Below are 24,599 nucleotides of genomic sequence, written 5' to 3'. Positions count from 1 at the left end.
TCTTAAGGTGTGTAAAAAGCAATTTTCCAAACTTACTGATTAAATAGGATTTGATTCCTTATATTTGCTGCTCTCTCTAAAAATAAAATGAGAATACAAATATTAAAGCAACAATATGAAAAGCGACATCAAGACATTCAGAGATAAGAACTAACTGCAGGAAAAAGTTGTTCTACACTTTCTGACTTTTGTTGTGCCCTCTCACAGTCAGAAAACCAGAGGAACAGAACAGCTTGAAGTTCTGTTAACTCTTTTCAGGTACTTGCTACACAAACTTTTGGGAGCTAGGAGTAGATAGGATATTCTGCTGGGTCTGTAGAAATTGAATACAAATGGCTAAATATATAAAATAGGATCGTTTATTTTGATCTATCAAAAGTTTCTTTTCTTAGTTACATGATCTACAAAACTGTTAACTAATGGGCTCTCAGACTGCATGCAGCTAGGTAGGCTGAATCAGACCTGTCAGTCACTGACAGCTGGCCCCGCCCTTCCCTATCAGTGACTGACAGGTCTAGTTCTGCTTATGTAGCTGCATGCATGCTGAAAACCCACTGGCTAACAGATCTGTAGATCCTGTAATTGAAAGAGAAATGAGTCTTTACCTGTATTTTCTGGCTCTACCACATTAATTTGAAGATCTGTCTGGAAAACTCTGAAACAAAGAACAGAATAGCCATTGTATAAGCTACACAAAATTATCTCTACTGGAGCAAAGGATGCTCCGTTTAAAACCAAGTAAAAAAAATCACTTTTGGTTTCAGCCCTTCTCTGTGTTGTATGTTCTACAAAATACCTGAAGACAAATGCTCAGAAAGACAAGAACTTCCTGAAATTACTCCAACTTCCCATGGGAAATTATTGGACTTAAAATGAAAGCCACAAAAGTGAATTAATGACACAACCAAAAAATTCTAGTTATAAAAATCTTTCCTTTTGCCTTCTTTTCAAGACAGGCAGAAGAATGGGTTACGGATCTCTTCAAATTCCTGAGGTCTTTGACTTTCAATTTACTCCCGCCACCAATAATATTCAATTCCTTCACTTGAATTCTCATGCATTTATGCAAACCTATCAGTTTCACTGGCCACCAGCTCACTGCCTGGGATGTAGACTTATACATAAACAATCTGTAGATCAGCAGCCTTCAGATTAAACGTACTTTATGGTATCTGCAAAGCTGACACGGCGAGAGTTCTTCCGACGCTTCTCAGTATCATAATCCTAAAGATAGAGAGAGACCACAACAATATGATGTACAGATGACTATTAATCTTATTCCATATAAACCAGCAAACCATTCCTTGGAAAAGATGGGCGCGCAATACATGGAATGCATTTACTATCATCTTTAACAGCTCATCAGAGTACAACAACTGGAGTTTACATATAATCCACAAAGTTATACAGAAGAGAACCAATTAGATTTAAGGATGCAGCCCTTAAAGTACATGTTCTGCACTAAACTATTCTCCATGCTAATGTGATATATCTGATGCACGGTTTCAGATTTCAATATAGCCAGGCCTAATTTAGCTAGAAGAACAGTAATTCCATCTACAGCTTTTCTCAGCTTCCCTTTCCATAACCTACAGATCCCCACCCCAGAGCAAGCAACTATTGTGGAGTCTTCCCCTCAAAAATCAGTCATCTCTCAGGTACAGTACGTAGAAACTACTGGCAGGGAATGTTTCTCATACTGCCTGACACACTAGAAAATGCACATGGTGCTGAGAAGGGATTTACAAAATCTCTCTCAATCCGACCAAGTGGCCAAGAAGGATGGGAAGAAACAAAGATTCACCATTCTCACTACTGTGGGAAGAGATGTATCAAAGAATCACAAAATAACCGCAGCACAGTGTCTTGCAATAGCACTGTTCATATTGCATCACTGTGATGACACTGTCACAAGATAAACAGTGCAATGGAATGTTAGGACTTCACAGCTCTATGACTCTCTGACTCCATTCACAGATCCAGCAGCTCTGAATCTCAGCAAGGTTGAGGATCACTTATTTAAGGAATATACAGAAGACTTATATGACAGGGTCTAATATATATACCTGCAACAAGACTAATTCCGTGGAATTCTTCTAAATGTATTTAAAAAATCATAAACAATGCCAGCAACATGAGCAATTGTGAGTAAAGTCAAACTACTAAGAAATGATGGAATTACATTGATCAACATCTCTCTTAACAAAAACCTTGAGAGTTTAAGGAGACATCTGTTGTTGGGAAGATCCCTAACATGGTGGATTGTGAGCTGTTCTTCACACTGGAACCAGATTTTGCATATGTACTGTATGTAAGTATCTCAGGCCTTATTTGCATATACTGTTGGAAAACATCCACCTTTTGTTCACTAACAGTGAACATATGCTGAATGACATTCATTAAGACTCATTGTAATTGCTCTTGCCACTGACAAAATATGAAGATAAATAGCCTGATCAATAGTGTCTCTGTGCCTTGCCCTTTTTCATTTGGAGACCCCTAAAAATTTTTAAATGGAGGTATGTACCCCCTTTGGAAATCTTAGATAGTCTGTGGACCTCCAGAGGCTCATGGACCACAGGTTGAAAACCACTCTTCTATGGTAACAACAACCGTTTGCAGATCTCTTAAACATAGTCTGAAGACCCACAGGAGTCCGCGGACCACAGATTGAAAACCCTACTCTACATAATACAGGAGACCGCTGGGGTAGATAGGAGTTGAAGAAACAAAGAAAAATGGCCAACATAGTGATTAAGTAAATAGACAATAAAAGTAAGAAACAGAAACTAACTAGCCGCATTCAAAAGCTCAAAGGTCAAATACTGGCATCCTGTATATCTTTCTTGCATTCCTCAGTGAAAAATGGGACAAGCAAACAATTGAAAATTTTGATTCTGTGATCAATGAAAACCACAAATACACAGCAAACACTTTCTGGTGAGTAAGTTAAATTTTCCACATCCATATTTATCATAGTGTAACAAACAGAGTAGTCCATGTATATCCTAGAGCACAGATTTAAAGGAGTGCATTATAAACTTGCAGAATGGCTGGGACTACCTCCACACGTACTATGGGGTGGCAGATGTATACGTGAACTAAATCATGTACTAAAAGTTACTCTGTATAAAATGAAAATATTAATGTTTGTTAACCTTGACCTTAAATAGAGAGTTTGCTGCCTAGATTTTAATAAGTTAATTTTAACTTTACATATGTAAAATCATTTTAACTGCCACAATAGTCTATAAACACTAATCAGCCTTAAAACTGTAAGTCTTGTGGACTGTAACAAAAGCAAGTAATATCTACTAATTGTTAATTATTGTTCTTTTCCCTCTCCTTTTACTTTAAATAAGTTTGCTTTTTGTTAACTAAAACACAAAAAATAAAAAACTGACTGGAATAAACACTTTAGTTAGCCTACAAAATATCAGATAAATGTTACAGGAAGTCCACAGAATTTTAGCAACTGAAGCATTCATTATTCTTGAGCAGTTATAACAAGAGTTTCTACATGTGCAGCTATACCAGTAAGGTGACTCAATCAATGACATTTGTTCGGAACTGTCATAACATATTCCCATATTTGGACCTTAGCGTCCAAAATATGGGTGTTAGCATGAAAACCTCCAAGCTTAGTTACCAGCTTGGACCTGGTAAAGCTGCCACCACCCAAAAAATTAGAGTGTTTTGGGGCACTCTGGTCCCCCCAACAACCTTCCCTGGGGACCCCAAGACCCAAATTCCTTGAGTCTTACAACAAAGGGGAATAAACCATTTGCCTTCCCCCCTCCAGGTGTTCTCTCCCTGGGTTCCTGGAGAGATATACAGAAGCAAGCTCCGTGTGAATCTAAACAGAGGGACTCCACCCTCCCTATTTCCAGTCCTGGAAAACACAAGTACCGAGAGAGAGCTAATCTCTCCTCTTCCTCCCTCACCCAGAGGGTATGCAAAGTCAGGTTAATAAATCTAACACAAAGATTTCCCCCCCTGACTTCTTCCTCCCACCAATTCCCTGGTGAGTTGCAGACTCAATTCCCTGGAGTCCCTACTAAAGAAAAACTCCAACAGGTCTTAAAAAGAAAGCTTTATATAAAAAGAAAGAAAAGGACATAAAAATGATCTCTCTGTATTAAGGTGACAAATACAGGGTCAATTGCTCAAAAGAAATATGAATAAACAGCCTTATCCACAAAGAATACAATTTAACACATTCCAGCAACTACACACATGTAAATACAAAAAAACAAACCTATGGTCTTCCTATCTTTGTACTTACAACTTGGAAGCAGAAGATTAGAAAGCTGGAGATAGAAAAATCACTCTCATAGCCGAGAGGGTCAGACACAAGACAAAGAACAAAGAACTCACACCCAAAACTTCCCTCCACCCAGATTTGAAAAAGTCTTGTTTCCTGATTGGTCGTCTGGTCAGGTGTTTCAGGTTACTGCTTTCCAGGTGAAAGAGACATTAACCCTTAGCTATCTGTTTATGACAGGAACAGACTGCAGTCATTACAAATATTGACAAGTAAAGGCTTAATGCCTACCTGAGTGAATTCATTCCCACTCCCAAGGTCCTTGAGAGGACTCCGCGGAGCTTTTAAAATCTAAAAAGAAATATTTATAATAGTTGAGAAGATGATTTCTGCAGCTTCAACAATTGGTCTCCTACAAAAGATCAGGCACTCAGGAAAGCTAGCAAATAAGTAACATGTTCCAATACAGACCATCTCTCTCCTCTACTCTACTATGATCAGAATGCTAATTAAGCAAACATTTTGCTGCTGCTTCCTGATTTCTAGAACTTCACCTACCACAAATGACAGTTTCCAAAAAGCAAGACAGTACAAAACTCCATCTGAGAAAAGTAGTGCGCAGGATTGGGACATTAGAAAATGGATGAGACAGTAAGGTTAATTTGGTATTGCACACTGGTGCAGAAGATAAGATTTTTTTAAAGAGATGTTAATGACCAAAGGAAGATGAGTGTGCAGCAACTCTTAAAACCTCTTAGGAATTTTTAAAGCAATCATACAAGATGTACATCTCAGGCAGAGAGCTCATTCTGAATTTCTGAGCATACGTTTCATTTCACTGTTTTAAGCATTTCCAATTCTTCTATTAGACAATAAGGTACATAAGGCTGTCCCTTTCAATAATGAGTTCTTTCACTTTTGTCAGAAAGATACTAGATGGGCCCCACGTATGTTTTTTCTTAAATTATAAATCTTTCCAGAAACCGTGTCAAACTGTGTGACGTCACGTTGTCAATAGGAATGCTTCCATCCTCTTCCATATGGACCATTAAATAGTTGGTCCATTAATATGGACCATTAAATAGTTGTCCGATCTACCAGTATATCCCCCAAACGGCTATTTCTATATGCTGTGGAGAACACCGAGGACATTTCTAGACTACAAAATTAAGTCAACATACAGCCACTGCAATAATTAATTTGATTTTTAATGTCCACACTATGCTCCTTTGTCAGCGGTGTGCGTCCTCATCAGGAGCACTTCCACAGATTTAACTGACAGTGTGGGGGCACTGACAGCCCATGCCCCGCCACCTGGGCTCAGACTCTCCCTCCACCCTCCCCACATTCCTCACCGGGAGGCAGATGAAGCTCAGGCTGTCCTTACACACACACACACACACACACACACACACACACACACACCCCTCACCAAGAGGTAGCGGCAGGGGTCCAACTCTCCTTCCCCTCTTACCCCTCCTCAATCCCTCACTGGGAGGCCACCTCGGCTCAGGCTCTCCTTCCCACCTTCTCTCAAATTATCACTGGAAAGCAGAGGTGAGGTTCCGGCTCTCCTTCCCACCACCCCCAATTCCTCACTGGGAGGGCAGCAGTGGGCTCTGGCTGTCAGCCCCTGGTGGCAAAGGGCAATGTAAGCAGCACAGTGCTTACACCAGGGATCAGCAACCTTTGGCACGTGGCCCATCAGAGAAATCTGCTGACTGGCCGAGAGGTTTTGTTTACCAACCAGCGTCTGCAGGTTCGGCCTATCACAGCCCCCACTGGCTGCAGTTTGTCATTCCAAGTTAATGGGAGCTGCAGAAACCAGGGTGGGCCATGGGATGTGCTAGCCACTGCTTCCCACAGCCCCCATTGGCTTGGAGCAGCAAACCACGGCCAGTGGGAGCTGCAATCAGCCAAACCTGCGCATGCTGCAGGTAAACAAACTGTCCCGGCCTGACAGTAGATTTCCCTGATGGGCCGCGTGCCAAAGGTTGCCAATCCCTGGTTTACACAGACATTGCATTGACTTAATTACATCAACTTAAGCATTCCACTTTCACAGAAGTGGAGTTATTAAACTGATGTAGTGTGTGACTTACATTGACAGGAACGACATTTTAATGTAGATGCTTACTGAGTAAGTGGCCACATTGCACTATAAAAGTAATTAGAATGACCATCAGAAAGAGATGTGTAGGCAAACCCAGCTGACTCACTCTTTTTTGACTCTGAGGATTTTCCGTATGCTAGGGAGAAAAGCAGGCTTATCTATATCAGCTTCCAATACTGATAAAACTTATTCAAAGTCACACTCACCGAGGAACGCCTTTGCCTTCTGATCCGTTCTGTATGATCACTGAGAGAAAAGAAAAACTGTTAGTGTGTAAACCCACACAAGGGATGTCATTCTTCAATGATACTATCTTTAACAAGTTTCTAAAATGGGCAGGATTTAATTATTTTTATGTTTAGAAAATAATTCAATCCAAGCCCTCTTGGCAGAGCTGATCCCAATATTAGAGAGCAGAAAAGAAGTTCTGGAAAATATAGTGCTGTTCCCCCCAATCCCCCCCCTTTTTTTTTTTCTGATGACACCTTTACCTGTAAAGAATTAAGAATCTCAAATAACCTGGTTGGCACCTGACCAGAAGAACCAATAAGGGGAGAAGATACTTTCAAATCTGTGGGGGAAGGTTTTTGGTTTTTGTTCCTTTGTGTTCTCCGGGTCAGAGAGGAACCAGGGCAGGGAAAATACATCTCTCTAAGCCATATCTGAACTAAGCATCTAATATTACAGAAATAGTAAGTAATAGCAAGGAAATGCATTAGATCAGGGGTCGGCAACCTGTGGCACACAAGCTGATTTTGCCTGGCAGGGGGTGCCAGCCAGGGTCCCAGCCACCAGCCCCGGTCAGCCTGCTGTCAGCTGAGTAAACGGAACCCCAGGCCGGCAGGAGGCTGAGCGGGGCTGGCAGCCGGGACCCCAGAAAGGCGGCAGGTGCGCTCCCTGGCTCTCCCCTCACTGTGTCGGGTTCTGTGGCTCCCAGGAGTGAGAGCCGCCGGGGCGTGGGGCCCTGAGCCTGCTGCAGGAGGGGTGGCAGCTCACGCTCCCGGGAGCCTCAGAGCCCAAGCACAGTGAGGGGAGAGCCAGGGAGCGCACGGGGACCGCCACCCGCAGGCATCCGCTGCAGGAGGCCCCTGGGGGGCAGCACCGGGCCGCAGCCCAGGTAGGCGCACCTCCCGGCTCCTCCCTCACCGCACCCGGGTTCTGCAGCTCCCGGAAGTGTAAGCCGCTGCCGCCGCTGCCCCTCTAACAGCTCTCCCCCTCCCGCTGCCTCAGCACTCTGTTTTGCCGCTACATGGAGCCAGCATCTGACCGGCATGGGCATGGTAAGTAGAGCGGGGAACCTGGTCTAGGAACAGCCCCTGGGCATGGCTGGCCCCTGGGGTCTATAAAAGCTCATTGTGATTTTCCCTCAATGAACCGATGTGGGGGTGGGGGGTGGGGCGCAAGGTGGAAGTTTTGCCTAGGGTGCAAAATATCCTTGGACTGGCCCTGCCCTGGGGGTGGGAGTGCACCCCAGGTTAAGAACCACTGCACTAAACTGATAAGCGCTGCATTTTAATTTAATTTTAAATGAAGCTTCTTGAACATTTTAAAAAACTTGTTTACTTTACATACAACAATAGTTTATAGACTTATAGAGTAACCTTCTAAAAACATTAAAATGTATTACCAGCACGTGAAACCTTAAATGAGAGTGAATAAATGAAGACTCGGCACACCACGTCTGAAAGGGTTGCCGACCTCTGCGTTAGATTATCTTTCATTTTAGCTTGTGAATTTTCCCTGTGCTAAGAGGGAGGTTTTTGTAACTTTAAAATTTTGCCTAGAGAGGAAATCCTCTGTGTTTTGAATCTGACTACCCTTTAAATTACCTTCCATCCTGATTTTATAGAGGTGCTTCTTTTACTTTTTCTTTATAATAAAGTTCTGTTTTTTAAGAATCTGATTGGGTTTTTAGTGTCCTAAAAACGCAAGGGTCTGATCTGTACTCACCTTGGTCACTCTCAAGCCTTCCCAGGAAAGGGGGTGAAGGGGCTTGCGGGAATATTTTCGGGAAACAGGAACTCCAAGTGGTTCTTTTCCTGAATCTTTGTCTAACTCACTTGGTGGTGGCAGCAGTACTTATCCAAGGACAAGGAAGGATTTGTGCCTTGGGGAAGTTTTTAACCTAAGCTGGTAGAAATAAGTGTAGGGGGTCTTTCATGCAGGTCCCCACATCTGTACCCCAGAGTTCAGAGTGGGGAGGGAACCCTAACACACCCCAAAAAACCTACTGCTATGAAATATTTGTAGAACTTCCCCTTATTGTGCCAATGAAGCTCCCTCTGTCTTTTGGGTTTAATGGAGATGCTAATGACTCTGGGGACAGCTGCTATGTGTAGGGACAAGGACAAGAAATAATTCACCTTTATCCACTAAAACAAAACAATGTATGGAACCTTAAAATTCTTAGCTGGAAGCTTCCACTTACTTTTCCTCATTTGATTCTGAATAAATCCTGTCCATTTCTGAAGGGCGTGCTTTTCCTGTAACAAACAACATTAAAATCCAAAAAACAGCTAAGAGTCAAGCAATAGGGAAATCACATTAAGCCTCGACCCGTGCCGCTTCCCGCAGCCCCCATTGGCCTGAAACAGTGAACTGTGGCCAGTGGGAGCCGCAATCAGCAGAACCTGCAGACACAGCAGGTAAACAAATAGGTCCAGCCCGCCAGGCGCTTTCCCTGAACAAGCGGCAGACAGGCTTTGAGAACCACTGCTCTAAAATCAACATGCTTAGCTGGATTTCTTTGAAGTTTGGCATGCCTCAGGAGGTGCAGGGCAGGGTTAGGGATTCAAAAAGTTGGAGTCATTTAAGCCAGGAGTTACAGAAAAGTTGAAAAGTTTCTAGGATTTTTTTGTTTTGACAGAGCTATAGGTCAAACTATTGATGCAATGTGGATCAAAATGGTCTCATCTGTCAAGTTTTGCCCAAGGTGTTGTATGGCATTCACTAAATCTTTGGGGGACCCAAGTTGAGAGTGGTATTTAAGAAAATGTACATTTTTACACTGTGCATGTGCCAATACTAGAAAAACAGCTAAGAGTTCAATTCTTTGCATTATAAATGCTTAAAACTTGACTTCTGTAAGTGCTCTAGAATCCAAATTGTAACTCTGATTGCTTTGAAATTTGGTGTGCCTCAAAAGAGGACAGAGTAGTGTTAGTGATCCAAATTTGGGGTCATTTGACTCAGGGGTTCCTGAATTAAAGCCCCTGTCACCAAATGGTTTTCTTTTGCTGCCTTGTACTGTTAAAACTGAGAGGTACTAATAAAAAAAAATAAAAAAAGCACTATCATACCAAGTCACACCAATGGTCCATCTAGCCCAGTATACAGTCTCCAACAGTGGCTAATACCAGAGTTTCAGCGGGATGTACAGAACAGGGCAATTCTGGAGATATCCACCCCGCCTTCCTCTCTTGACTTCTGGCAGTCAGAGGTTAAGGGTCACTCCAGACATGGGGCTACATCCCTGACCATCTTGGCTAATAGCCATTTATGCACCTATCCTTCAGGAATTTGTCTAGTTTTTCCCTCCCCCCACCCACCCAGTTGTATTTTTGGCTATCACAACATCCCATAGCAGTAAGTTCCACAGGTTAATTGTGCATTGTGTGAAAAAGTATTTCCTCCTGCTTGTAGTAAACCTACTTCCTGTTAATTTCATCAAGGCACCCCTGGTTTTTGTATTGTGGGAAAGGGTAAATAACATTTCTCTGTTCACTTTTTCCACACCATTCATGATTTTATAGACCTCTATCATATATCTCCTCAATTATCCCTTTTCTAAGCTGAACAGCCCTAATTTTTTTCAGTCTCTCCTCATATGGAAGCCATTCCATTCCCCTGATCATCTTTGTTGCCCTTCTCTGAACATTTTCCAGTCCAACATCCTTTTTGAGATGAGGTGACCAGAACTCGACACAGTATTCAAGGTGTGGGCATACCGTGGATTTATATAGTGGCATTGTACTTTGTCTTATTTTCTATTCCTTTCCTAATAGTTCCTAACATTCTATTAAACTTTTTGACCACTGATGCACATTGAGCTGAAGTTTTCAGACAGCTATCCACCATGATTCCAAGATCTCCTTCTTTAGTGGAAACAGCTAATTTAGACCCCATCATTATATCTGTGTAGTTGGAATTATTTTTTCCAATGACTGGATGAATGACAGACCTCAATGGCCGTGAGCCCAACCTTCAATTAACAGAACTAAGGAAAAGTAAATCATAAGCCCCCAACTAAGAGAAAAGGAGTTTGGGACTGAGCAGCTGGAGGTTGCTGCAATTTGTGAATCACAGGTGGCAGTTTCATTCTGGGGGAGGAAATTAGACATATGAATGCTTGTTGGGAGGCAAAGGGAAAGATATTAGGGGACAAAGGAGTGGGGGAATAAGGGGTTGGGGTTTGGAGCTTCAGCAAGGAGAGGGGGATAAATAGGGATGAATACTAGGGAAGGCGAGAGAGGCTGCCAGCTAAGTGAGGGAAGTATAGCACCCCAGCTCTTCCAGTGCACCTCAATACTCTGCACCCCACAGCTTTGCCAGTATACTCCAACCACTCTGCTCCCCCAGATGCCAGTGGAGCCCCACCAGCCTACACCCCAACTCTCCTGCACCCCAACTCTGCCAGTGCCCGCCAACGTCCTGCATTACCAATTCACCCCAGTCCCATGCACCTCAAAGCTCTGCCAGTGCACCCTAAGCTTCCTGCATCCCACAACCCTGTCAGCACATCCCAACATAGGATGAAAGTTATTAATACGTGTTGGAAGTATATTGATTGGGTCCATGGCTGACTGGAAATGTGTACTGTGTGGCATAGAAATATTACAAGCTCTGATATCTCAGTGTTTCTCTGATATGAGGTACATCTATTGGACAGAGGTCAGAGAATCTCTCTCTCAAACATAAAACTGGCCTGGCTCAAGAGGTGTGCCAAAGCTGGACTGGTGGGGCACAAGTGATCCATGTTTGGGGTGAGAGGGCAGTGGCTTAGTATGCTAATTGCAGGATATGATATATACAACTACTTAAATAACTACTAACTCCTATCAACAACATAGTTTATAACGTTTAAAGAACTAGAAAATTCAGTGGCAAAAAACTATGTTAACACTGAGTTAAGGTTGCTTTGCAGTAGGTCATCCCTTTGCAGAATGCTGACTTGAGCACACCTCAAACATCTGCAAGCCAGGAAATGTTAAGTTAAGGTGGCCTATGCAACCTTAATTCTGTCCTCTAACTCCTGTTAACACACATACTTTTAGTCTGCCAACACCACAGTTGCAGAAACATACAAGCTCTTCACCTCCTTTTACAACCCATTCTCTCTCACCCACAGGATTCCATATAACACTATTAAAGGACAAAAGGGAGGGGGTTCCCCCCCATCACCTTCCCTTCACCCTCCTTGTGGATATTGAGGCATTGCTCAAATTCACACTGGCCCTTGGCATTGTAAGATTCAACAGGTGCCAGATCCTGGCCTATACTCAAACACTTAACCAACTCCCCAAAAAGAATACCACATGTATAGAATTTAAGAACCACTTTACGGCCTTTTACAACTCCTTTACCCTGAAGGTACATCTACATTTGAGCTGAGAGCTGTGATTCCCAGCTCGCATAGATATACCCATGCTAGTTCTGCTGGAGTTAGCACGCTAAAAATAACATTGTAGCCAAGGAAGTATGGGCGATGGTTCAAGCTAACATCCTGAGAATGCACTCAGAGAGTCCAGGTGGGCTTGTACTGGGAGCTCCCATTCATGCTACCTCAACTATACTGCTATTTTTAGCTATCATTAAAAGAATTAGAATTCTCTCCTATTCCACCTCACTACTGAAAATATCCTTTGTAATAAAGATTCTGGGCCTTGCTACTGACATTCTACTACATTCTGCTGCGAAATAAAGCATACTAACAAAAGTTTCTAGGGTAGATGTGGCCTAAGAAAGGGGAGGAACAAAATATTGGCACAAAATAGCCGTAAAAAACAACTCTCTGTGCTTAAGAACGTTAGCATGCAAACGGTCCCAACACTTACTAATGGGACAGGCTGCACTGAGGTCCCCCCAAAAGTGCTGCTGTTCGGCTGAGAGCAGGTTTCGATCGGTGGTGATGCCGTGTTCGCAATGGAAAAGCAAGACGCGTTTTAAGAACCGAACGCTTCGCATGTGCAGACAGCTGCACCGCGCCGACCTGCATGTGCGGGACCCCGAGGTCTCGGCTTCCCCCTCACTCCGCTCCCAACACCTCTTGCAAGACTGAGCTGTTTCGATGGGACAGTTACCGTCACCTCACAACACGCAGAGGAGCGGGAGGCGATCCGCCCTCACCCCAGGCGGGGAGAGGGGCCCATCGGGATCCAGGAAGCCCCCCGCCCGGTCACAGACCCTCCCGCCCTACACAGGGCGGCGCGGCGCGGCGTGTCTCGCGGCGGGGGTCGGAGAGGGGGGGCTCTCGTGTGACCCGCCCTCCCTGCACGTACACGGGCCGGGCCCGCGCCCTCCAGTCCCACCTCTTTCCGCGCCGCCCCGCTCAGTGGCCGCCGCTATTAAGGACTCCTCACCCTCTGCGGCTCCGCTCCAAATCCAGCCCTCAAGGCACCAACGCCTCCTAGCCGCCGCCGCCGCCGCCGCCTACTCCCGCGGCGCCCATTAGGCTCGACCGGGACCGCCGCTTCACTATTCAAACCTAACCGCCTATTCTTGCGCATGCGCCCTGGGCTCCCGGCAAACCGAACAATGACAGTACAATATGGTGGCCTCTACACCCTCTGCCGTACAACATGGCGGCCACCGAACTTCCGTACAACATGGCAGCCTCTGCTTAGTCAGCTCTACGTACTGCACTGCGATGCCTCGTCCTAAACTATCTCAGGGCTCCCCTCCCGGGCAAAAAGCGCGGCTGGGAGGATTGTTCGTCGTGGTGGGAACCTCTGTATGTGTATATTGAATTAGCGATCCCAAAATCAAGCTAAGCCTGACTAGAGTCCTTTCTTATAGCCTACAGGAGATTCTGGTTTTCTGTGACGAGGTGGCCGAGTGGTTAAGGCGATGGACTGCTAATCCATTGTGCTCTGCACGCGTGGGTTCGAATCCCATCCTCGTCGGAAAATGTTTTTTGTTCTGTTTAATAAATACATTAACTGACTGGATTTACATTATTGCTGGAGGGCGAGTGGGCAGGGGCGCTTGGCAGGGAGCCGAACATACCTGCCAGGTTCACTGATCGCAACCACAATCTCCGATCAGGGCGCTGGGTGACTATAATGATTGGGGAGCTCGCCGGAGACAGGTCATGCCTCCCGAGCTGAAGGGCAGTTTGGAGCGCAAGCAGCTCTGTCAGGGAGACGTGCCGCCTTCCCTCCCACCGCGGCGTCCCAAGCTGCTCTGTTATAGGCGGGACAAGCGGGCTGGCCCCTTGCAGGGGGAAGAGCTGATCCGCACTGTGACAGGGGGGCGCGCCGGCTTTCTTCTCAGGCGGTACGATCCGAACCGCTCTCTAGTATGTAGGGGAAATATCTGCCCTGTTCCCTTATAGGGAACATTTCAGGTCTCCTTCATGGGGCGGCGGGGTGGGGACGACACAGCTGGACTGCTGAATTATAGGAACAAAGAGTCCTGTGGCACCCTAAACACTAACAGGTCTCTTGAAGCTTTCTTGAGTGAATACCCACTTCGTCAGAAGCATTGTAACACATGGTGCCACAGGACTCCTTGTTGCGTTTTACAGATGCAGACTAACACAGCTACCCCGCTGATACCTGAATTATGGGAGATAGCCCACTTGCTCTTTGTTAGAGGGTGGCACCTGTCCTTTTTGTCACTGGGAAATACAGTATCTGGCCTTCCCCTCTGCTGTAGGCAAGCAACACTTCCTTAGTTACAGAAGAACATCTGGGCAGCTCCTTTTTACAGAATAGCTGCTTTCCCGTGGAAGGAAAGACACCTGTGCTGCTCACTGTGGTGGGGGGAACATCTGTGTGCTTCTCTCTTCCCTGTGCTGGTCTGACCCAGATGCCCAGACCTGAAGAAGAGCTCTGTGGAGCTCAGAAGCTTGTCTTTCACCAACAGAAGTTGGTTCAATAAAAGATATGACCTTACCCGTCTTGTCACTCCAATGTCCTGGGACCATCAGGGCTACAACACTTCAGACAACAGTGGACTAGGGAGGCATCTGGGCTTCCATAGTGGGGAGACATTTGGAGTTCCCTTTGATATTGGAGCTAACAACTGGGCTTTCCTCTGTTAGGATAACCTGAAAATCCCTGATATGGTAGTTGTGGTATTTGCTTCACTCACCCTCTGATAAAGAACAAAAACTGGGTTTGTTCCTGTAGTGGGAGTAACCTCCCTAAACTATCCACTTTTCCAGGGAGCAAGGAATAACATCTGGGCTTCTTGTGAGGGGGACTTTTGACCTCTGAGGTGAGAAGGTGCATCTTGGCTGTCCCCTGGTGGTAACAGGGACTCACCTGGATTTCCCTATTTTAACAAACTGAACTGAGCTGCTTTCTATTATAGGTAAGCTTGGAAGAGTTAGACTTTTCATTGGTAAATGTCAGAAAATGTTGATTTCACCATACACACACAAACTGATGAAAATTATTTCAATCAAAATGTACAGATAAGCAAAGTAAGAAAAATTCTGCCTCAGAACTTATTAGAGTTTGGTTTAAGGATATTTACTTTGTAGATTTTTGACATGTGATATTGACAATGTTTGTTTTAATGGGTGTAAAGCTTTAACTTTTGATTCTCAACATCAACTGTCATTAAATAATTATTGACTGACCCCGTTATGTTACACCTCTCATAATTTCCTGCAGCTGTGAAAATTTAAACTGATAAAAATTGAAAAAAAAAGCTTAAAAATAAACATAGATATTATCCATCAAAATTATATTTAAAAAATTGAATTCTGCCAAGCCTAGTTATAGTGGACGGACATCTGTGCTTCCTTATAGTAGAAAGTAACAGCTGAACTTTCATGAACATTTCCTGTGTCCAGGGTCAGCTCCAGGCAGCAGCTAAAGAAGCAGGTACTTGGAGCGGCCAATACCAAGTGGCAGCACTGCGGCCACTATTGGGGCGGCACACCCAGGTCTTCGGCAGCAATTCGGCAGCGGGTCCCTCAGTCCCTCTCGGAGGGAAGGACTTGCCGCCGAAGCGCTGCCCAAGAGTGGAGCGGCGTGATTGCACTGCTGTGGGGGGTTTTATTATTTATTTATTTATTTTTTGCTGCTAGGTGCAGCAGAAAACCTGGAGCCAACCTGCCTGTGTCTATGTGTTTCACACTAACACGTATGCCTGTCCGCCCGGCTACATGCTGTAAAGATGATTAATAAAAGAGGGAGGTGTGGGGGGAAATACTTATCTGCTGTTCTAGTTCTTATTTTTAAGAGCCAACAAAGTTCCCTGGGGAAAAAAAAAGAAAGAAAAAAAAGTTTTTTGCCCTGTTTTTTTGTATTAAGAGGTTTATCTCCTGTCTAGAGTGGAAGACTACAAGCCAGTGAAATTGCACAAATCAAGAGAATGAAAGCTGAGCAATTGACAGTGGAAAGGATTTTTAGTCAGATTCTTTAAAACTCCAATATTATTTATTGACAACTGTTTAATATTAGTAACTCATATTTTGGAGAAAGGTTATCTTTGAATGATCAGATCAGATGAAAAGCAGCACATATTGCCTTGGTTATTAATCTAGACAAAACAAAGTCCATGACCGTTACCAGCCAACTCCAGATTACAACCAGCTCACTGTTAACCTATCCAGATGGAACTCTCGGCAGATGGCAATTGTACAATACTTGGGAAGCAGCATAGACAGTGCTGAAGGAGGCTAGAGAGAGATGGATACTTGTATAGCAGCTGCTGCTGCTTTGTTTCGAGCCCTTCAGCAGCCTTTCTGGTGATGTTGTGACAACAAGCTTGCTATGAACCTGCAGCTCTACAGTTGCAGTTATACCAACTCTGTTGTATGGCAGTGAAATTTGTGCACTAAGATAGGCTGAAGAACAGTTGATTGGCATTTTTGATTCTCATCATCTCTATAAACTGTTCCATATTAAGTGGCAGGACAAGATAAAAAATTAGAATATTTGTAGCCAAACCCACCAACCACCTCCATCAGCACTGATTCTATTTCAGCAGCTTTCTTGATACAGACATAATATTAGGATGAAAGATCAACAAATTATAAAGCATATTTACTAAGGAATGTTGCCACAATGACAGTGATTATATGGTTACCAAAAGCTCTGGTGATGTGATAAGATTACTAGGTTATGAACAAAGACTAAATATCCAGCCAGACTGTCTTAAGGGCCTAACTAAAGATTGATTGAAGTGTGCTCGATCTGCAAGGAGGCTACATTCCTTTGGGATTTGCTTTGATGGTGATGATAAAGATGATTGACGATGTCTTTGCTAGAAGATTCAACCTCCCGCACCTCTTCAATGAATGTTTGAGAGCTTGCAATAAATATCACAGAGATCTCCCAGAGGCATTTCAGGAAACCAAAAAAGACAACAGTCTTGATATTTCCACAGCAAAATAGAAGCAGGAAAACAAACTGATTCAGTGGTCTTTATGCATCATAAAGCAGCAAAAACAAAACACAAAAATAAAAACATGGAAATCCAATTAAAACAAATCCTCACAGGTTATCTTTAAAGAGCAAAATGCCTTGGAAATCAGATAAACTTATGGATTTGTTTTAGCTAGTGTTTAGAAAATATTAAACTGGGAGAAATCAAATCTGTGATAATAATTTACATGTAAATAATACTTTTCATCTGAAGGGTTCCAAAGCACTTTCTAAACTAAGCACACTGAAACCTGATATAAAGCAAACACATTCGAGCACAGCAAAAATCAGCTGTACATAAGAATGGCCATACTGAGTCAAACCAGTGGTCCATCTAACCTAATAGCCTGTCTTCTGACAGTATCCAATGCCAGATGCTTCAAAGGGAATGAGTAAAACAGGGCAATCATCAAGTGATCTAAACCTTGCTGTCCAGTCCAAGCATCTGGGAATCAGATTCTTAAGCACATCCAGAGCATGGAGTTGCATCCCTGACCATCTTGGCTAATAGCTGTTGGTGGCCCTATCCTCCATGAACTTTTCTAATTCTGTTTTGAACCCAGATATAGTTTTGCCTTCACAACATCCCCTGACTATGACTTCCAGAGGTTGACTGTGTGCTGTGTAAAGTACTTCCTTTTGTTTGTTTTAAACCTGCTGCCTATTCATTTCATTGGGTGACCTCTGGTTCTTGTGTTATATGAAGAGATAAATAACACTTCTTCTCACCATTCATGATTTTATAGACCTCTGTCATACTCCCCCTCAGTCATCTCTTTTCCAAGCTGAATAATCTCAGTCTTTTTAATTTCTCCTCATACAGAAGCTACTCCATACCCTTAATCAGTTTTGGAGCCCTTCTCTGTACCTTTTCAATTTCTAATATATCTTTATTTTTGAGAAGGGGCAATCAGAACTGTACACAGTATTCAAGATGTGGGTATACTTTGCATTTATATAGTGTCATTATATTTTCTGTTTTATCTGTCCATTTTCTAATTGCTCCTAACATTGTTAGCTTTTTTGATTGCCTCTGCACCTTGAGCAGATGTTTTCAGAGAACTATCCACAATGACGCCAAGATCTTGTTCTTAAGTGGCAATAGCTAATGTAGACCCCATAATTTTGTATCTATAGTTGGGATTATGTTTTACAATGTGCCTTACTTTGCATTTATCAGCATTGAATTTCACATAACATTTTGTTGCCCAGACACCTAGTTTTGTGAGATCTCTTTGTAACTTCACAGTCAACTTTGGACTTAACTATCCTGAATAACTTTGTATCATCTGCAAACTTTGCCACCTCTCTGTTTATTTCTTTTTTCTAGAAGCTGTCTTCACCTAGACCAAGTGGACATATTTATGACCAAAGAAAAGCAGAATCCTTAGGAATACTCAAAGCGGTTACTTAAGACAACAGATTCATCTGTTGGGGGTGCAGGCTTCATAGCTTTTTAGAAAGCACTTCACATGCCCCTGAAAGGCAGTGACATTTCTGATGGAGGATTTTCAAAAACACACAAAAGCCTTTAATAGTGAGACCAAAATAAAAATGAGGGATTGGTATTCAGGATGTCTTTATATCTTTAATTTATCCCACTGTGGCAAAACAGCCTTCCTATACTCATCCTGCCGAGATGAGAATTGTGTGGGCTGCAAGGAAGCCCACACAGCTGCTAAGGGAAGGAGTATCAGCCTGCTGAAGTTTGGGATTTGGGAGTTGATTATAAACTTGTTACTTACGATGTTCATTTCTGTCATGTTCCCCTTGCAAATTAGTCTATTTGTATTGTCAAAAAAATGAAGTGATGTTTATTCACTTTCCTGAGTGTCTTGGCTGGCCCAAGGTCATAAAGTGCCCCCTATGAATAATAATGAAAATTAAGCTGTACTGGGATCAAAGTCCCTAGAAAGCAATTTCTCTCTGCTATCGCAGGCACTGCAGGCTCCTAGAGCAAGCCCCTCCTGAGTCTATTCTTGCAGTCCTACACTCCAGGCAGCCTTTGCCAGGTCTACACTAAAAAATTAATTTGACCCAGCTATATCACTTAGGAGTGTGAAAAATCCACAGCCAGTGAAGTCAGTGTTAGGTCAACAGAAGAATTCTTCCTTCAACCTAGCCACCACCTCTTGGGGAGGTGGATTAACTCCAGTGATGGGAGAAACCCTCTTGTTGCTGGAGTGAAGAGCTGAAGAGCTACAAGAGTGTAGCTACAGTGCTGCTGTAGCATTTTCACTGTAGCTCCCTACAAGTAGAACTATTGACCTCAGTGAAGTTGTTCATTTGGGTAAGGCTTGCAAGGTCAGGGGCTCAGGCAAGTTGATTCCAATCCCATTAATAAAATGACATGGAGACAATTTATTTTTTGTTCCAAATGCTTATTTATTAGAACTCGTCCAGTCTATCCTGAAATGAAACAAATTTTAAAATATAAATTATTGTATCCAAGAAAGCAAATTGGCTCCTTCTGTCCTTTCAATCTATCATTAGATAGTGTTTTCAAAAGTGAACATAAGAATGGCCATGCTGGCTGAGACCAATGGGCCATCTAACTCAGTATCTTGTCTCTGACATTGGCAGGTGCCAGATGCGTCACAGAGGGCAAAAAGAACATGGCAATTTATCAAGTGATCCATTCTCTATCTTCCAATCCAATAGCCATCAGTGGTTAGGGACATCGAGAGCATGGGGTTGCATCCCTGATCACTATGGCTAATAGCCATTGATGGACCTATTCTCCATGAATTTATCTAATTCTCTTTTGAATTCAGTTATACTTTTGGCCTTTATAGCAACATCCCCTTGCAACGCTTTCCACAGGTTGACTGTGCATTGTGTGATGAAGTACATCCTTCAGTCTGTTTGAAACCTGTTGGTTCTTGTTTTATGTTGAGTATTATTTTTTACTCACTTTCTCCATACCATTCATGATTTTATACACCTCTATCCTATTTTCTCCCCCAGTCATCTCTTTTCCAAGTTGAACAATCCAGTGTTTTTTTAATCTCTCCTTCTATGGAAGCTATTCCATACCCTTATCATTGTTGTTGCCCTTCTGTAAGGAGAAGGCCTTTTCCTCCAGTCATATTGTAAGTCCTAAGGCCTTTGTCTATGGCCATATTAGGAGAGCAGCAGCCAGAAGCTAAGAAGCAGAAAGTCACATCCCACCTAAAATTACATTAAAACAATGTAATACCAGGCTGTTAAAAAGGCGATCCTGTCCTAATAGCGCCCGCCATCACTAGATAAAGAAACAGATCTTGAAATGGTTACAGAAAACTTAGTTTGATAGCATTATGACTGAGAAGAAAACACTTAATTGTTGTGGTTGTAAAATCCTCATTTCTTTATTGTTTGTATGAGCTCATTCTGCTTCTTCGATTGTTTCTGTCTGCTACATAATTAATTTTGCTAGGTGTAAATCAATTATGGTGGTTGGGTATGACTGCTACAGGATTGTTGTACAGCAGTGGTCCCCAATGCAGTGCCCGAGGGCATCATGGCACCCGCCAGGGCATTTATATGTGCCCGCCTAGTGCCCAGCAGGGGAGAGAAGCCATGGCCCTGCGCCTGCCGGGGACAGAGAACTCAGGCTCCAGGCACAGTGTTCTCTGTTCCCTGCAGGTGCGGGGCCTGCCTAGTGCCCAACAGGGGAGAGAAGCTGCGGCCCCGTGCCTGCTGGGGACAGAGAACTCCGGGGCTGCAGGTGCCAGTGTTCTCGGTCCCTGGCAGGTGCGGGGCTGTGGCTTAAGCCGGAGAGAAGCTGCGGCCCCGCGCCTGCCAGGAACAGAGAATTCTGGGGCTGTGGGCTCCAGTATTCTCGGTCCCTGGCAGGCGCGGAACCCACTTAGTGCCCAGCAGGGGAGAGAATCCAGGGCCCCTGCCCCTGCTGGGGACAGAGTACTACGGGGCTGCGGGCACCGGTGTTCTCTGTCCTTGCGGCTTCTCTCCATCTTCTCTCTGGATTCATATATTATGTAATATTAAATATGATTTTTTTGTATTATTTAATGTACAAATACAAAATAAGCCTTGAAAAATTGTTGGCGCCCGCCACACTCTTCTGAAAACATGAATGTGCTTCTGGCCACAAAAAGGTTGGGGATCACTGCTGTACAGTATGTAAGGATTGGTTAGAAAATTGTTTAGTAATATTTTAGTAAAATGACTGGTTAAGGTACAGCTAAGCAAGACTCAAGTTTCACTATATAAACTGATCTAAAAGGATGGTCTTTGGAACCAACTCCAGGACATAGCCCCAAGATCAGAGCTGCCAGACTTCAGCACCCTGCCACCCACTCCATGCAGAAACTGGAGTCCCCAGATGACCTAATTAATTAGATGATCCTAATTGTCCATCAAGAAGAGTTCATCTGCCTTATTGGGAGTGGTGAGCATTGTGTGCTTAGCATGAGTATTTTGTTTTGGTAACTGTTAATAGAGGTTAAGTAGGATATTATTGTGTAAGGCTCTTTCACCAGTAAAAGACCCTGCAAACCCGCTGAGTATCAGGTTACGCCCTGAGCCAAAGGAAGGGTAAGGATGCGTGCCTAAATTAACAGGGTTACACCTGAGCCCGAAGGAACAAGGTAAGGGTGGCTGCTCTAGAGCATAAGATTACACCTGAGCTCTAGGAATGGGGAAGGGGTGTGTGTGCCTAAATTAAGAGGGTTATGCTTTAAGCCCTGGGAACTGGGTAAAGGTGGGTGCCCCTAGAGTGTGCGCATAACAGAATTTTGTGCAGGTAACACTTCTCTGTATTTTTTTCCAGTTCTAATTGTCAAGGTTCCTTCCCCACTCTGAACTTTAGGGTACAAATGTGGGGACCTGCATGGACACTTCTAAGCTTATTTACTAGCTTAGATCTGGTAACTCTGCCACCATCCAGAAATTTTAGTGTCTGGAGCACTTTCTGTCCCCCCAAAACTCTCCCCTCCCTGAGTGGCCTTGAGGGACTTCACCAATTCCCTGGTGAACACAGATCCAAACCCCTTGGATCTTGAAACAAGGAGAAATTAACCATCCGCCCTCCTTTCCCCCACCAATCCCTGGTGAGTCCAGATCCAACCCCCTTGGATCTTAAAACAAGGAAAAATCAATCAGGTTCTTAAAAAGAAAGCTTTTAATTAAAGAAGAAAGTAAAAATCATCTCTGTAAAATCAGGATGGAAAATACTTCACAGGGTAATAAAATTCATATAGCCCAGAGGAACTCCCTCTAGCCTTAGGTTCAAAGTTACAGCAAGCAGAGGTAAAATCCTCTCAGAAAAAAAAAAAAAAAGGACATTTACAGGTTGGGAAAACAAAAATAAGACTAATCCGCCTTGCCTGGCTCTTACTTACAATTTTGAAACATGAGAGACTGATTCAGAAAGATTTGGAGAGCCTGGATGGACGTCTGGTCCCTCTTAGTCCCAAGAGCGAACAACAACCAAAACAAAGAGCACAAACAAAGACTTCTCTCCACCAAGATTTGAAAGTATCTTGTCCCCCTATTGGTCCTCTGGTCAGGTGTCAGCCAGGTTTACTGAGCTTCTTAACCCTTTACAGGTAAAAGAGGCATTAACCCTTAACTGTTTATGACACTAATACATCTCTTTTTAGATGAAATATGCAGTTAATGGAACAGAAGGGCTCTCATGAGGCAATTCTGTCCCATGGCTTAAACATATAATTACAAACTGAAAACTGAAAGGTGGATAAGGAACTGGATAAAGGGGAGACTACGACAGGTAGTACTGAAAGGGGAACTGTCAGGCTGGAAGGAAGTTACTAGTGCAGTTCCTCAGGGATCAGTTTTGGGACCAATCTTTTTATTACTGACCTTGGCACAAAAAGTGGGAAAGTGCTAATAAAGTTCGCGGATGACACAAAGTTGGGAGGTATTGCCAATACAGAGAAGGACCGAGATATCATACAGGAAAATCTGGATGACCTTGTAAACTGGAGAAATAGTAATAGGATGAAATTTAATAGTGAAAAAGTGCAAAGTCATGCATTTAGGGATTAAGAATAAGAATTTTGTTTATAAATTGGGGACACATCAGTTGGAAGTAACAGAGGAGGAAAAGGACCTCGAAGTATTGGTTGCTCACAGGATGACTGTGAGCCACCAATGTGATATGGCCGTTAAAAAAGCTAATGCAGTTTTAGGATGCATCAGGCAAGGTATTTCCAGTAGAGATAAGGAGGTATTAGTTCCATTATACAGGCACTGGTGAGACCTCATCTGGAATACTGTGTGCAGTTCTGGTCTCCCATGGTTAAGAAGGATGAATTCAAACTGGAACAGATTCAGAGAAGGGCTAGTAGGATGATCCGAGGAATGGAAAACTTGTCTTTTGAAAGGAGACTGAAAGAGCTTGGCTTGTTTAGCCTAACCAAAAGAAGGCTGAGGGGAGATATGATTGCTCTTTATAAATATATTAGAGGCATAAATATCAGGGAGGGAGAGGAATTATTTAAGCTTTAGTACCAATGTGGATACAAGAACAAATTGATATAAACTGGACACTAGGAAGTTTGGACTTGAAATTAGATGAAGGTTTGTAACCATTAGAGGAGTGAAGTTCTGGAACAGCCTTCCAAGGGGAATAGTAGGGGGCAAAAGACACATCTGGCTTCAAGACTAAGCTTGATAAGTTTATGGAGGGGATGGTATGATGAGATAGCCTAATTTTGGCAATTAATTCATCTTTGATTTTTAGCAGGTAAATATGCCCAATGAGCTGTGATGGGATGTTAGATGGGATGGGATGTAAGTTCCTACAGAGAAGTCTTTCCTGGTGAGTCTTGCCCTCATGCTCAGGGTTTAACTGATAGCCATATTTGGGGTCGGGAAGGAATTTTCCTCCAGGGAAGATTGGCAGAGGCCCTGGAGGTTTTTCGCCTTTCTCTGCAGCATGGGGCACAGGTCACTTGCTGGAGGATTCTCTGCATCTTGAGCTCTTTAAACCATGATTTGAGAACTTCAATAACTCAGACATAGGTTAGGGGTTTGTTACAGGAGTGGATGGGTGAGATTCTGTGGCCTGCATTGTGCAGGAGGTCAGACTAGATGACCATAATGGTCCCTTCTGATCTTAAGTCTATGATTCTATGAAAGTGTTTACAGTACTTTAGATGCATACTGTAATGGTAGATTTGAAGAGCTGCTAACCGTACTAAAAATCCTGATGGAAGTTAGAGAGAGAAAATAATCTCTCAGCCAATTCACAATAGCTTTATCTATGCAAACAGGCACCTTGGCAGGCTGATGAGTTAGTAAGGTAAGCAAGATATGACTACATATATCTCGGACACATTTTAGGGCTTCAGTTTCTGTTATCTTCCCGCTTCCCAGCCCTTGATGCATTTTCTGGGTCAGGTGTAGTAAAGCAAAGCTCCCAGAAGAGTAACAGAGCTGCCAGCAGGGGCTATTGCTGTTACTCCTGGAGGAATTCTGTACCAAAAAATTAGAAATTATGTGCACAATATTTTAAAATTCTGCAAAATTCAGCATATTTGAGGTCAATATAGCACAATAAAATCACACCAGTTTCAATTATTTTGGTAATTTATTTCAAAATACCTGTCAGCAAGTATGTCTAACAATACAGACAACAAAAAAGATTCAGGGA

The 24,599-nt window shown here is 43.4% G+C and overlaps 1 protein-coding gene and 1 non-coding gene across 2 annotated transcripts in view; one reads left to right on the top strand and one right to left on the bottom strand.

Annotated features, from left to right (window-relative positions):
- The window catches only part of KNL1 (kinetochore scaffold 1), a 53,079-nt gene extending 40,422 nt beyond the window's left edge, over window positions 1-12,657 (bottom strand). The window contains exons 1-7 of the mRNA XM_030559482.1: window positions 12,431-12,657; window positions 8,806-8,860; window positions 6,584-6,623; window positions 4,556-4,615; window positions 1,163-1,224; window positions 606-655; window positions 37-76 (exon numbers count right to left, since the gene is read on the bottom strand). Coding sequence (XP_030415342.1) covers window positions 37-76; window positions 606-655; window positions 1,163-1,224; window positions 4,556-4,615; window positions 6,584-6,623; window positions 8,806-8,860; window positions 12,431-12,560 — 437 coding nt within the window. The 5' untranslated portion in view covers window positions 12,561-12,657. The remainder of the gene's footprint in view (window positions 1-36; window positions 77-605; window positions 656-1,162; window positions 1,225-4,555; window positions 4,616-6,583; window positions 6,624-8,805; window positions 8,861-12,430) is intronic.
- A 759-nt stretch (window positions 12,658-13,416) lies between these two features.
- On the top strand, window positions 13,417-13,498 carry TRNAS-GCU. The gene has a single exon. It is a non-coding gene; the product is annotated as a tRNA-Ser (tRNA).
- Window positions 13,499-24,599: the final 11,101 nt, after the last annotated feature.

This window comes from Gopherus evgoodei, chromosome 4, assembly GCF_007399415.2.
Source record: "Gopherus evgoodei ecotype Sinaloan lineage chromosome 4, rGopEvg1_v1.p, whole genome shotgun sequence".
Taxonomy (NCBI): domain Eukaryota; kingdom Metazoa; phylum Chordata; order Testudines; family Testudinidae; genus Gopherus; species Gopherus evgoodei.
This window is presented reverse-complemented; position numbering and strand designations above follow the sequence as displayed.